General features: G+C 52.9%; 2 protein-coding genes across 2 annotated transcripts; both read right to left on the minus strand.

Annotated features, from left to right (window-relative positions):
* Positions 1-5567: 5567 nt before the first annotated feature.
* On the minus strand, positions 5568-6481 carry LOC135578732 (feather keratin-like). The gene is made up of 2 exons (XM_065054648.1): positions 6416-6481; positions 5568-6202 (listed from the first exon to the last, which is right to left on the minus strand). Exon 2 carries the CDS (start codon positions 6180-6182, stop codon positions 5862-5864), a length of 321 nt encoding a protein of 106 aa, XP_064910720.1. The 5' UTR covers positions 6183-6202; positions 6416-6481; the 3' UTR covers positions 5568-5861.
* Positions 6482-10273: 3792 nt separating this feature from the next.
* Positions 10274-11265, minus strand: LOC135578731 (feather beta keratin-like). Its single transcript, XM_065054647.1, has 2 exons — positions 11122-11265; positions 10274-10908 (listed from the first exon to the last, which is right to left on the minus strand). The coding sequence occupies exon 2, from the start codon at positions 10886-10888 to the stop codon at positions 10568-10570; it is 321 nt and encodes a 106-aa protein (XP_064910719.1). The 5' UTR covers positions 10889-10908; positions 11122-11265; the 3' UTR covers positions 10274-10567.
* Between the last annotated feature and the right edge of the window lie 2095 nt (positions 11266-13360).

Consider the following 13360-nt stretch of genomic DNA (forward strand, 5'->3'; position numbering starts at 1 on the left):
GCGCAGGTGTGTGGGGGTGCGAGGAGCGGTGTATCAGGAGGGCGAGGGAGTGGGGAGGCTGGTGTGGGGCTGTGGGGAGCGTGGCGGTGGGGAGGCGTGAGGGCTGCTGAGGCTGGGGGCAGAGCATGCTGGAAGAGAGGGGCCAGGTGGGGCAGGAGAAGGAGGGGAAGGGGGTTGAGGCTCACCTTGTTGAGCGCGGAGGGAGGAGAAGGCGTCAGGAGAAGTGTGTGAGGGAGAGAGGCGCTGGGCCGGCTTTTATGCTGGTCCCGAGGGGCGGGACAGCATTTGAGCGTGGTGGCATTTTGCAGCCAGCAGCTGTTTGATGCCATAGGCTGGCCAGGAATGAGGAAGGTGTGTTTTCCTTTCTGCAATGCTCCAATTTCTTGTTTTTGTCTTCAGGACGTGTCCACTTGGCCCTTTCGGCAGCTTTGAAGTGTGAGCATTAGAGGCCGAAGTGTTGGCATTGATGGCGCATGTTCGGTGGGCAGAGTATGAGGCCAGAGCGTAGGAGAGGTGCGGTGTCATCAGTGAGCTCATCCCATGGCACTGGTGTGGTTTGCAGGTGCATTGTGAGCAGGGGGCCGGATTTCCTTGTAGCTCCGTCAGGCTGGTTTGGGCTTTGGAGCTGTGCCAGGCTTGAGGACCTGCCTCCTATATGGTGTTTGGTTTCTCTTTGCTAATATGTCTCTAAGCCTGTCTTTAGGCCTGGCTTCCTGATTGGGTTTACTTTGTGCATGCCTTGGTGCCCTTCCTTCATTTCAGCTTGTAGCTGGGTGGATTCGTTATACGTTGCAAAGTTTTGGAGCAAGGGAGCTGCAGGGGTGGTTTCTGAGATGACTTTCCAGAACATTCTGTCACGTTCGAAAGAGAGTCTGCATGTGTGAAAATATGAAGCTGTGGGGAATAAGACCATCCTGACTAAACAGAGAACGTTAGCTGGATCTCGGGATAACAATGAGAGGTTATGACTTTGACAGGAAGGGGCAGATAACTCAGGAGGACTACAGGAATGTCATGATGTTGTGCAGGGAGAAAATTAGAATTGCAGAAGTGCTACTACAACATAATCTGGGTACTGTTGCAAAATACAATAAAATGATTCTAGACATACATTATCAACAAAAGGAGGGCTAATGAGAATCTCCATCTTTTACTGGATGTGGGGGCAATCGCAGCGCAAAGGATGAGGAAAATGCTTTAATGCTTTCTTCGCCTCAGTCTTTCTAATAAGACCAATTATTCTCTGGATACCAAGCCTCTGATGTAGAAGACAGGGAGCAGAACGAAGCCCCCAGAATCCAAGGGGAAGTGGTTGGAAATCTCCTGCACCAGTTGGACACTCACAAATGTATGGGGCCTGATGGGATCCAGCCAAGGGTACTGAGAGAGCTGGCGGAGGCGCTCATCAAGCCACTTTACATCATTTATCTGCAGTCCTGGCTCACCAGGGAGGTCCTGCTTGGCTGGAGGTTGGAAAATGTGCTGCTTATGTAAGAAGCAGGGACATAAGGAGGATCTGAGGATCTGCAGACCTGTCAGTCTGACCTTGGTACCAGGGAAGGTCATGGAACAGATCATATTGAGTGACATCACACTGCATGTACGGGACAACCAGGCGTTCAGGCCCAGTCAGGATGGGGTGATGAAAGGCAGGTCCTGCTTGAGCAACCTGGTCTCCTTCTCTGACAAGGTGACCCACTTAGTGGATGAGGGAATGGCTGTGCATGTTGTCTACCTGGACTTTATTAAAGCCTTTGACACTGATTCAACTGGAGAAAGTGGCTGCTCATGGCTTGGACAGGTGTATCCTTCACTGGCAAAAAACCTGGCTGGATGACTGGGCCCAAATAGCTGTGGTGACTGGAGTTAAATCCAGTTGGTGGCTGCTCACAAGTGGTGTTCCCCAGGGCTCAGTGCTGGGGCCAGTTCTGTTTAATATCTGTCTCCATGGTCTGATGAGGGGATCGAGTGGACCCTCGGTAAGCGTAGCCTGGAGAAAGGGAGGCAGAGGGGAGACCATCTCGCTCTCTACAACTACCTGAAAGGAGGTTGTAGTGAGGTAGGTGTCAGTGTCTTCCCCAAGGAATAAGCATCAGGACAAGAGAAAATGGCCTCAAGCTGCACCAGGGGAGATTTACATTGGATATTAGGGAAATTTATTCACCGAAAGTGTTGTGAAGCACTGGAATGGACTGCCCAGGGTAGTGGTGGAGTCATCATCCCTGGAGGTTTTTAAAAGATGTGTAGATGTGGTGCTTGGGGACATGGTTTAGTGGTGACCTTGCTGTTGCTTGGTTAACAGTTGTGTTTGATGATCTTAAAGGTCTTTTGTACCTGAAACAGTTCTTTGATTCCATTCAATGGCACCAGCCAGCTCCAACCAGACTGGTTGCTGGTGAAACCTGAGCCAATCAGCAAGGGTGGTAACACAAATGTGTGAACATCTTTAAGAAGGATAAATATGACTGCAAAATTGTAAGTAGAAGAGAGGGGGGGATATAGGTGATAGAAAAATCTCTATAGTCAGCAAAGTCAGTGAAGAAGGAGGTGCAGGATGTGCTCCTGGTGCTGGAGCAGAGATTCCCCTGCAGCCCGTTGTGAACCCCACACTGGAGCAGATTGTCCCACTGCAGCCTCTGGAGATCTCCCTGTCCTTACAAAGACTCAGGAGCCTTTCCTCAGATTTTCTCCCCTCATGCAGTTGAGGAGGGGGAGTGATAGAGCAGCTTGGTGGGCACCTGCCATCCAGCCAAGGTCAAGGCAGCCCAGAGCCCCATCTTGCCAGCAGAGCAGGGTCACAGGCTTGTTCCTGCTCCTGGTCCTCAGTGCCCCAGGCTGTGCCTCAGGGACCCCACACTGAGGGGGACGGTGACCTCACAAATGGGCTTTCTGTGTGACCTTCGAGCACAGGGACTGTTGCTTGGGGTGCCCTGCAGTGGTGCTCCATGGACCCTGCAGCAGAAAGGCTGGTGGTCCATAGACACTCAGCATGGGTCTTTGTGGGGCCGGCAGAGAAGAGAATATGCTGGCCTGGGGATCTCCCTCACCAAGGGATCATTTGTGAACCCCACAGCAAGGTGAGACTGTAGTCCGGGGACTTCTGCATAGGTGAAACGGGAACCATGCAGCCAGGTGGACAGTGCAACAAGGACCCACACTTGGGTCAGCTGAGGTTCCCACAGCAAGGGGGGGGTGACCCAGTATGTGTTGCCCGGGGTCCTGGCAGCAAGGGGACGCAGGATACAGGACTCCGTGGTTTTGTCCCGAACCTGATTGTGAGTGAAGATGGGGTCATGGGCACTGCCAGGTGGTTGGGCTGGGGACCACAGCAAGGGGGGGCCATGACAGGGACTCTACAAGGGTGCCATGACACCTGCAGTGCCTGGCTGTGGGGAGGGGAGGCTGCGACTGGGGGCTGAGGCTGGTGAGGTCTGGGAGAGCTGGTGAGGCCGGTGAGAGGCCCAGGGGAGCGGGACTGGCAGGCAGGGGAGGCTGGTGAGTGACGGCTTTGGGGGTGAATGTGGGGTGAGCGCCGAGGGGTGAGGCCATTTCTGTGTGCAGTGTTTGTGGGGCCAGAGTGGGACTGGGCGTAGTGGAGGGACAATGGGAGGTGTGCGTGGTGTGCGGGGGCTGTGAACCTGAGAATCTCGAGGGGATGTTTGCATGAGAAAAGTTTGGTGAAGCAGAATAGATGAGCCTAGAGCAGTCCAGATGGAAGGGACCTTCAGTGATCAACTAGTCCCACTGCCTGAGCACTTCAGGGCTGAGTATAATTTAAATCATGTGTTTAAAAGCAGTGTCCAAATGCCTCAGAAACACTGACAGGCTTGGGGTATCAATCACCTCACTAAGAAGCCTCTTCCAGTGTTTGACCACACTCCCTGTAAATAAATGTTTCCTAATATCTGGTTTAAACCTGCAGTGCTGCAGCTTTGATCCATTCCCATGTGTCCTGTAACTGGATCTGATGGAGAAGAGCTCAGCACCTCCCTCTCCACGTCCCCTCCTCAGGAAGCAGAAGAGAGCAATGAGGTCACCCCTCAGCCTCCTTCTGCCCAAACTACACAAGCCAACTGTCTTCAGTTGCTCCTTTAGGACAAGCTTTCCAGCCTTTTCATCACCTTTGTTGCCCTCCAGTGGGTGCTTTCAAGTACCTTGACATTTGTCTTTAATTGTGCAACCCTGAACAGCTCACAGTTCTCCCCTGTTGCAGTCGGATCAAAAGCTTTACTAATATCCAGAAAAGCTATGTCCACCACTTTCCCTCCACCCACTAGGCAGGTGACCTTATTGTAGAAGGACAGGAAGTCAGTGAAACAGGACTTTCCCTTAGTGAACCCCTGTTGACTGTACCTGATGATTACATTGTCCTTAAATGCCTTTCAGCAGCGCTCAGTTGCATCTTCTCCACAATTTTACAGGTCCTGTGGTCAGACTAACAGGTCTGCAGATTCCTGGCTCTTCACTCACGCCCTTTTTACAAACTGGAATAACGCTGGCTGGCTTGCAGTGAGTGAGAACAGCTCTTGCCTCCCAAGACCTGCCTGAATTCAGAGGAGGTGAGTGTCGTGAGGGTTGTTCAGCGCATGAGCATTGTTTGTTGGTGAGGAAGATGAGGTGGGGCAGGAAGGGTCTCTGTGTGTGTGTGTTGATGGTGCTGGAGTACCTGGCAGGCAAGAGGCAGGTTGGGCCAGTGCAGGGCTGGGTGGTGGGGGGTGATGAGTCAGGTGGACTCCTGTCTAGACCCTAAAAGATGGTGTTGTGTATCTGGATGTGCATAAGTCCATGGGGAATGGTGGTTTAAACACACGATTCCTGAAGAAGCTTCCTAATTTCCTTGAAGTGGATGCAGAGGAATGTTATGGAGATGAGCAAAAGGTGAGAGGCCAAGTCCTGTGTCTGGAGAGGACTCAGCACTGCTAATAGAAAAGGCTGGGGGCTGTCTGGAGAGAAAGTATCTTGGAACAGGAGGGCCTTGTGGCCTTGGTGGAGAACAAATGCACCTGGAGGTTAAAGGAGGTGACTGTTCCTCTGTGTTCAGCACTGGTGACGTCCCCTGTGGGGTCCTGTGTGCAGGTCTGAGCTCCCCAGAGGAAGAAGGGCATGGAGTGCAGGAGAAGTGCAAGTTCACGAAGATGCTAAAGGGTCTGGAACATCTTCTACCTGAGCAGAGGCTGAGAGAGCTGGGATGTTTTAGCCAGGAGGCAAAGAGCACATGGGGGATGTTATCAATGTAGAAATTTCAGAGGGGACGGAATGAAGTCTGTTTGCTGGGAGGGCTGGAGAGTCATGCTGGGGAAGAGAGTTATTGATGTGTGCGCTGACATGGGATAGATCTTGTCCAAGATGTGCGCAGGGAAGCATTCTCATGTGGAAGGCTCTGAGCCAGGGATGGGTTTGTGTCACATCCTGGAAGACATTGGGCACCGGTGTTCTTGATGGCATATTTCCTGGGAGAGGTCTTGTTTCCCTTTTGCACCCACCCTGATGGGCTACTGAGTCCTGTTTTTTCTTACATGAAGTTGGACGAGCCGTGGGAGAAAAAGACAAAAGGCTGCATCTCAAGCTGGGATGAAGGAGAACTTTATTGAGGGAGAAAAGTGAAAAGGCAGGAGTGCCAAGTGAAACAGCACAAGTCTGAGGTGCAAAGAAAGATGTGGGACTAGGGGAGAAGGACCATTCGCCACATCTGCAGGCAGCCCACGCTGGCCCCTTCCCTACTTCCATGCTTGGTGCTGTGAGAGGAGGAGCCAAGGACAGCAGGTCCATGTGCCAGGAAGAGCATAGAGGTGCGTGTCCTCAATCCGTGCTGTGGCTTCCAGGGTGTTTGTGGCTGGCATCAGGGGTGGTGGCAAGAGCCCTTAGCAGATGTATCCACCCCTTCTACCATTGAAGCAGCCCAGGCCTCCGAAGCCACCCAGGCCTCCGAAGCCGTAGCCAAAGCTGCCGGAGTTGACAGCAACTCCCTGAGCGCTGAGTTCGTTGCCCACGGCAGCCGATGCGGAGGATCCGACGGCGGTGCTCTGGGGGTGGGAGGTGAGGATGGGTCCTGGCAGGGTGACCACAACGGTGGAAGGCTGGATGAGGACACGAGAGTCCTGACACTGCAGGGAACAGGGCTCGTTGCAGCTGTTGGCCAGCGGGGTGGGTCCACAGGGGCGGCAGGCGTCGTAGCAGGCCATGTGTGTGGTGTGGAGGAGCCCTGGAAGGGACGAGAGGCTGTTGAGCAAGCGCAGGGGCGTGGGGGTGCGAGGAGCGGTGTTGCAGGAGGGCGAGGGAGTGGGGAGGCTGGTGTGGGGCTGTGGGGAGCGTGGCGGTGGGGAGGCGTGAGGGCTGCTGAGGCTGGGGGCAGAGCGTGCTGGAAGAGAGGGGCCAGGCGGGGCAGGAGAAGGAGGGGAAGGGGGTTGAGGCTCACCTTGTTGAGCGCGGAGGGAGGAGAAGGTGTCAGGAGAGTGTGTGAGGGCGAGAGGCGCTGGGCCGGCTTTTATGCTGGTCCCCGAGGGGCGGGACAGCCTTTGTGCATGGCGGCATTTTGCAGCCAGCAGCTCTTTGATGCCACAGCCTGGCCAGGAATGAGGAGGGTGTGTTTTCCTTCCCACAATGCTCCAATTTCTTGTTCTTGTCTTGAGGATGTGTCCTCTTGGTCCTGGCAGCAGCTTTGAAGTGCGAGTATTAGAGGCTGAAGACTTGGCGTTGATGGTGTGTGTCAGGTCGATCACAGGACGCGGCCAAAGAGTAGGAGAGGTGGGGTGTCATCACTGAGGTCATCCCATGGCACTCGTGTGGTTTGTAGTTGCATTGTGTGGATGGGGCCTCATTTCCTGCATAGCTGGAAGAGTGGTCTGGGCTTTGGAGCTGTTCTGGGCATGAGGGTCTGCCTCTTCCATGGTGTTTGATCCCTCACCTGACTGCTGCCATCTCATTAAGCGTCTCATTAGGCCTGGCCTTTGGTCTGGATTGTGCTCTGTGGGTGTGTTGGTGCCCTATTGCTTGTAGGCTTATAGCTGTGTGTATTAATTTTAGGCAGCACAGATTTTTTAGCATATGGGTGTCATGGTTTTCTTCTGTGAGAAGGTACCAGAAGATTCCACCATGTGTGAGGGACATGCCCCGTATGCCAAAAGACAAGCTGGCAGGGAAGCAGACTGGCCTGGCCTTAACTGAGAGGTTTGGCTTGAACTGATGAGAAAAAAGAGAGTTTTTGATGTCTGCCAGATAAGACAAGTTACTCAGGAGGAACACCAGGGTATTTTGATGTTATTCATTGGGGAAATTAGAAGGGCCAAAGCCCAACTAGAACCTAATCCAGCTCCTGCTATAGAAGACAATACAAACTTTTTTCGGTATATTTTTTGCAACAGAAGGAGAGCTAAGGATTATCTCCAACTTGTAGTGGATTCAGGGAGCAACCCATTTACAATGGATGAGGAAAAGGCCTTAATGTCTTCTTTGTCTCAGTCTCTAAGCATAAAACTAGTTGTTCTCTGTGCACCCAGCTCCCTGAGCTGGAAGATGGGGATGGGGCATAGAACAAAGCACAGGAATCCAAGGGGAAATGGTTGGTGACGTGCTACACCACTTGGCCCACACAGGTGTATGGGGCCAGATTGGTTCTCCCCAGGAGTTGTGAGAGAGCTGGCTGAGATGCTCCCCAAGCCACTTTGCGTCATATATCATCAGACCTGACTCTCTGGGGAGGTCCCCATTGACTGGAAGTCAGCAAATGTGGCACCCGTCTAGAAGAAGGACCGAAAAGAGGATATGGGGAATTACAGATCACAGTATCACAGTATCACAGTATGTTTGGGATTGGAAGGGACCTCAAAAGATCATCTAGTCCAATCCCCCTGCTGGAGCAGGAACGCCTAGGTAAGGTCGCACAGGAACATGTCCAGGTGGGTTTTGAATGTCTCCAGAGATGGAGACTCCACAACCTTCCTGGGCAGCCTGTTCCAGTGCTCTGTTACCCTCACTGAGAAGAAGTTTTTTCTCAAATTTAAGCGGAACCTCTTGTGTTCCAGCTTGATCCCATTACCCCTTGTCCTATCATTGTTGGCCACCGAGAAGAGCCTGGCTCCATCCTCATGGCACTCACCCTTTATATATTTATAAACATTAATGAGGTCCCCCCTTAGTCTCCTCCAAACTAAAGATGTGTCAGTTGGACCTTGTTGCTTTGTAAGGTCGTGGAAGAGATTATCCTGAGTGCCATCACATGGCAGGTACAGGACCAGCAGGTCATCAGACCTAGTCAGCATGGGTTTATGAAAGGCAGGTCCTTCCTGACCAACCTGATCTCTTGGTATGAACAAGGTTACCCACTTTATTGGATGAGGGAATGGCTGTGTATGCTGTGTAGTAAGATTTTGGTAAAGTCTTTGACATAATTTCTCCTGGAGAAAGTGTCTGCTCATGGCTCAGACAGGCGTAATCTTCACTGGCTAAAACACTGGCTGGATGGCTGTGTTCAAAGAGTTGTGATGACTGGAGTTAAATACAGTTGGTGGGCGCTCACAAGAGGGGTTCCCTGGGGCTCAGTACTGGGGCCGGTTCTGTTTGATATCTTTCTCCGTGATCTGGACAAGGGCATGGAGTGCACTCTCAGTACGTTTGCAGATGACATCAAGTTGGGCAGGAATGCTGATGTGCTGGACAGTAAGAAAGCTCTAGAAAAGGATCTGGGCTGGCTGGATCGATGATAAGCTGCCAATTGTTTGAGGTTCAACAAGGCCAAGTGTCGGTTTCTGCACGTGCATCACCACCACCCCACGGAACACCAGAGGCTTGGTGGAAGACAGGCTGTAAAGCTGCCTGTTCAAAAGGACCTGGGCTACTGGTGACCAGCTGGCAGAACATGAGCCAGCGTGTGGCCAGGTGGTCAGGAAGGCCAACAGCATTCTGGCCTGTGTCATCACAATTGTGACCAGCAGGAGCAGGGCAGTGAGCATCCCCCTGTATTTGGTGCTGGTGAGGCTGCACGCAGAATCTGGGGTTCGTTTTTGGGCCCCTAATGACAAGAAAGAGCTTGAGGTTCTGCAGCGAATTGAGAAAAGGGGAAGGAATCTTGTGAAAAGTCTGGAGCACAGTTGGGATGGGGAGCAGCTGAGGGAGTTGGAGGGTTCAATCTGGAGAACAGGAGGCTGAGGGGAGACCTTCTCGCTCTCTGCAACTGCCTGAAAGGAGGTTGTAGAGGGGCGGGTGTCGGTCTCTTCTCCCAACTGACAGAACTGGAGAAAGTGGCTTGAAGTTGCCCCAGGGGAGGTTTAGTGTGGCTATTAGGAAAAATGGCTTTTCCTGAAGGGTTTTGGGGCATTGGAACAGGCTGCCCGGGGCAGTGGTGGAGTCACCATCTCTGAAGGTGTGCAGAAGATGCGTAGATGTGGTGCTTGATGACAGGGGTTAGTGGTAGACTTGTGTTAGGTTAATAGTTGTAGACTATTGTTGGGTTAACAGCGGGACTTGTTGATCCAAAAACATGTTTCTGATGGGAAAAAGCTACTTGAGAATAGTAACCGTAAGAGGGGAGGGAATAAATGTGGGAGACAAATCTCAAGAGACACCAAGATCAACGATGATGGAGGAGCGGGAGGTGCTCTAGGTTCTGGAGCAGATATTGCCCTGCAGGCTGTGGTGAAAAACTGGGCTGAAGCAGGTTGTCCCGCTGCAGCTGATGGAGGTCCACAGTGCAGGAGATGTCCACAGTGCAGGAGATAACCACGTGGAGCCTGTAGAGGACCTGATGCTGGAGCAGGTGGGTGCACCCACAGGAAATGTGATCCTGTAGAAAGCCTGTGTTGGACCACAGACTTGGCAGGACCTGTGAACCCGTGAGGAAAGTCTAAATACTAAATGATTCTGTGATTCTGCTCCTGGTGGAGCCGGAGAGTGATGCTGGGGAAGAAAGATGGTCAAGTGTGTGTTGTCATAGGGAGGTCTCACCAGAGGCATGTTGAGGAGAGTGTTCTCGTGTCAAAATCTTTCTGTGATCCAGTGATGGGCTTGTATAATTTTGTGGAAGACCCCCAGATTCCGGTCTGTGTTCTTGGTGGTATAGGGGTTGACATATTTCCTGGGACAGGTCTTGTGGCCCTTTTCCCCCCTATCCAGTTTGCTTCTTGAGCCAGCCCTGGCTTTGTGCTGGTTGAGGTTGGAAGAGCCTTGAGAGGTCTTGTTTCCCTTTTGCTCCCACCCTGATGGGCTACTGAGTCCTGTTTTTTCTTACGTGAAGTTGGACGAGCCGTGGGAGAAAAAGACAAAAGGCTGCATCTCAAGCTGGGATGAAGGAGAACTTTATTGAGGGAGAAAAGTGAAAAGGCAGGAGTGCCAAGTGAAACAGCACAAGTCTGAGGTGCAAAGAAAGATGTGGGACTAGGGGAGAAGGACCATTCGCCACATCTGCAGGCAGCCCACGCTGGCCCCTTCCCTACTTCCATGCTTGGTGCTGTGAGAGGAGGAGCCAAGGACAGCAGGTCCATGTGCCAGGAAGAGCATAGAGGTACGTGTCCTCAATCCGTGCTGTGGCTTCCAGGGTGTTTGTGGCTGGCATCAGGGGTGGTGGCAAGAGCCCTTAGCAGATGTATCCACCCCTTCTACCATTGAAGCAGCCCCGGCCTCCGAAGCCACCCAGGCCTCCGAAGCCGTAGCCAAAGCTGCCGGAGTTGACAGCAACTCCCTGAGCGCCGAGTTCGTTGCCCACGGCAGCCGATGCGGAGGATCCAACGGCGGTGCTCTGGGGGTGGGAGGTGAGGATGGGTCCTGGCAGGGTGACCACAACAGTGGAAGGCTGGATGAGGACACGGGAGTCCTGGCACTGCAGGGAACAGGGCTCGTTGCAGCTGTTGGCCAGCGGGGTGGGTCCGCAGGGGCGGCAGACGTCGTAGCAGGCCATGTGTGTGGTGTGGAGGGGCCCTGGAAGGGACGAGAGGCTGTTGAGCAAGCGCAGGGGCGTGGGGGTGCGAGGAGCGGTGTTGCAGGAGGGTGAGGGAGTGGGGAGGCTGGTGTGGGGCTGTGGGGAGCGTGGCGGTGGGGAGGCGTGAGGGCTGCTGAGGCTGGGGGCAGAGCGTGCTGGAAGAGAGGGGCCAGGCGGGGCAGGAGAAGGAGGGGAAGGGGGTTGAGGCTCACCTTGTTGAGCACGGAGGGAGGAGAAGGTGTCAGGAGAGTGTGTGAGGGCGAGAGGCGCTGGGCCGGCTTTTATGCTGGTCCCCGAGGGGCGGGACAGCCTTTGCGCATGGCGGCATTTTGCAGCCAGCAGCTCTTTGATGCCACAGCCTGGCCAGGAATGAGGAGGGTGTGTTTTCCTTCCCACAATGCTCCAATTTCTTGTTGTTGTCTTGAGGACGTGTCCCCTTGGTCCTGGCGGCAGCTTTGAAGTGCGAGTATTAGAGGCTGAAGACTTGGCGTTGATGGTGTGTGTCAGGTCGATCACAGGACGCGGCCAAAGAGTAGGAGAGGTGGGGTGTCATCACTGAGGTCATCCCATGGCACTCGTGTGGTTTGTAGTTGCATTGTGTGGATGGGGCCTCATTTCCTTGCAGAGCTGGAAGAGTGGTCTGGGCTTTGGAGCTGTTCTGGGCATGAGGGTCTGCCTCTTCCATGGTGTTTGACCCCTCACCTGACTGCTGCCATCTCATTAAGCGTCTCATTAGGCCTGGCCTTTGGTCTGGATTGTACTCTGTGGGTGTGTTGGATGCCACAGGCTGGCCAGGAGTGAGCAGGGTGTGTTTTTCTTCATGCAACATTCCCATTTCTTGTTCTTGTTTTGAGGACTTGTCCTCTTGACCCTGGCAGCAGCTTTGAAGTCCGTGAATTCGAGGCCATAAGCTTGATGTTGATTGCACATGTCAGAGTGACAGAGGACGCGGCCAGAGCGTAGGAGGGGTGGGGTGTCGTCAGTGAGCTCATCCCATGGCATCCATGTAGTTTGCGGGTGCTTTGTGATGAGGGACCCCTTTCGTCACAGACCTTGCAGGCCGGTCTGGGCTTCGGAGCTGATCCAGGATTGAAATATTGCCTCTGGATGGTGTTTCATCCCAGCCTTCTTTGCTTCCATCTCACTAAGCCTTTCCTTCCACGCTTGTTGAGCTCTTTGCGTGTCTTGGTGTGTGCTTTCCTCATGAGCTGGGTGTGCAGGGTTCATGTGTCAAGGTTTTAGCAGGGAAGGAGCTACACAGTTGGAAGCTGTGACGAGGTTCCAGAAGTTTCCTCATGTTTAATAGACAGTGTCTGTGTGTAGCAGATGAGCTGGCAGGGAAGAAGACCAGCCTGGCTGAAGGGAGAGGTTTGTTTGGAACTCAGGATACAAACACGAGAAAGGTAGGAATTCTGGAAGAAGGTGCAGGGTACTCAGGCGCTTTGCAAGGATGTTGAGAGGTTATGCAGGCAGCACATTAGAATTCCCAAAGCCCATCTAGATGTTGATCTGCCACTTTATAAAACACATTAAAAATGTTTCTGTACATACATGATCAGCAACAGAGCGCTAAGGAGAATTTCCCTCATTTATTTGCCGCAGGAAGAAAACACAGAGACAAAAGATGTGGAAAATGCTTAGTGCCCTCATTGCCTCAGTCTTTAATTGCAAAACCTGTTGTTCTCTGAAGGGATTGATGACAAAGACTTGTGATGCAGGTGAGCCAAAAGACTCTTTATTTAGGCAAGGCGCTTACACATATAGCTAGTCGCTGTTGTACACGCGTTTAACTTTCTGTGTTGATTTGCTTACGCTGGATGTAAGGGTTAGGGAATTGCTGTGATTTTATCTACCAAGACTTTAGTAAAGCCTTTGATACTGCTTCTCCCAGAGAATGTGGATGCTCCTGGCTTGGACAGCCTTAGTCTTGGATGGCTGAAAAATTAGCTGGATGACTAGACCCAAAGGTTTATGGGGACTGGAGTATAATCCAGTTGGTGGGGACTCACAAGGGGTATTCCCCACGGCTCATTCCATGGGACAGTTGTGTTTAATATCTTTCTTCTTGATCTGGTTGAGGGAATTGAGTGCACTCTCAGTACATGTGCAGATGACATCAAGTTAGGCAGGAGCGTTGACCCACTTGGGACTATGAAGGCTCTACAGATGGCCCTGGACAGCCTGGATCAATGGGCTGAGACCAGTTGCATGAGGTTCAGCAAGGCTAAGTGTCAGGTCCTGCACTTGATTCACCACAACCCCATGAAGGCTCCAAGCTTGTGGAAGAGCGGCTGGAAAGCTGCCCGGTGGTCAAGGACCTGGGGGTGTGGGTCGACAGTGGCTGAACATGAGCCAGTGTGTGTGGCCGTGACGGCCACCGGCGTCCTGGCTTGTGTCAGCACTGGTGTGTCCAGCAGGAGCAGGACAGTGACCATCCCCTGTCCTTGGCAC

Source organism: Columba livia, chromosome 2 (genome assembly GCF_036013475.1).
Source record: "Columba livia isolate bColLiv1 breed racing homer chromosome 2, bColLiv1.pat.W.v2, whole genome shotgun sequence".
NCBI classification, from domain to species: domain Eukaryota; kingdom Metazoa; phylum Chordata; class Aves; order Columbiformes; family Columbidae; genus Columba; species Columba livia.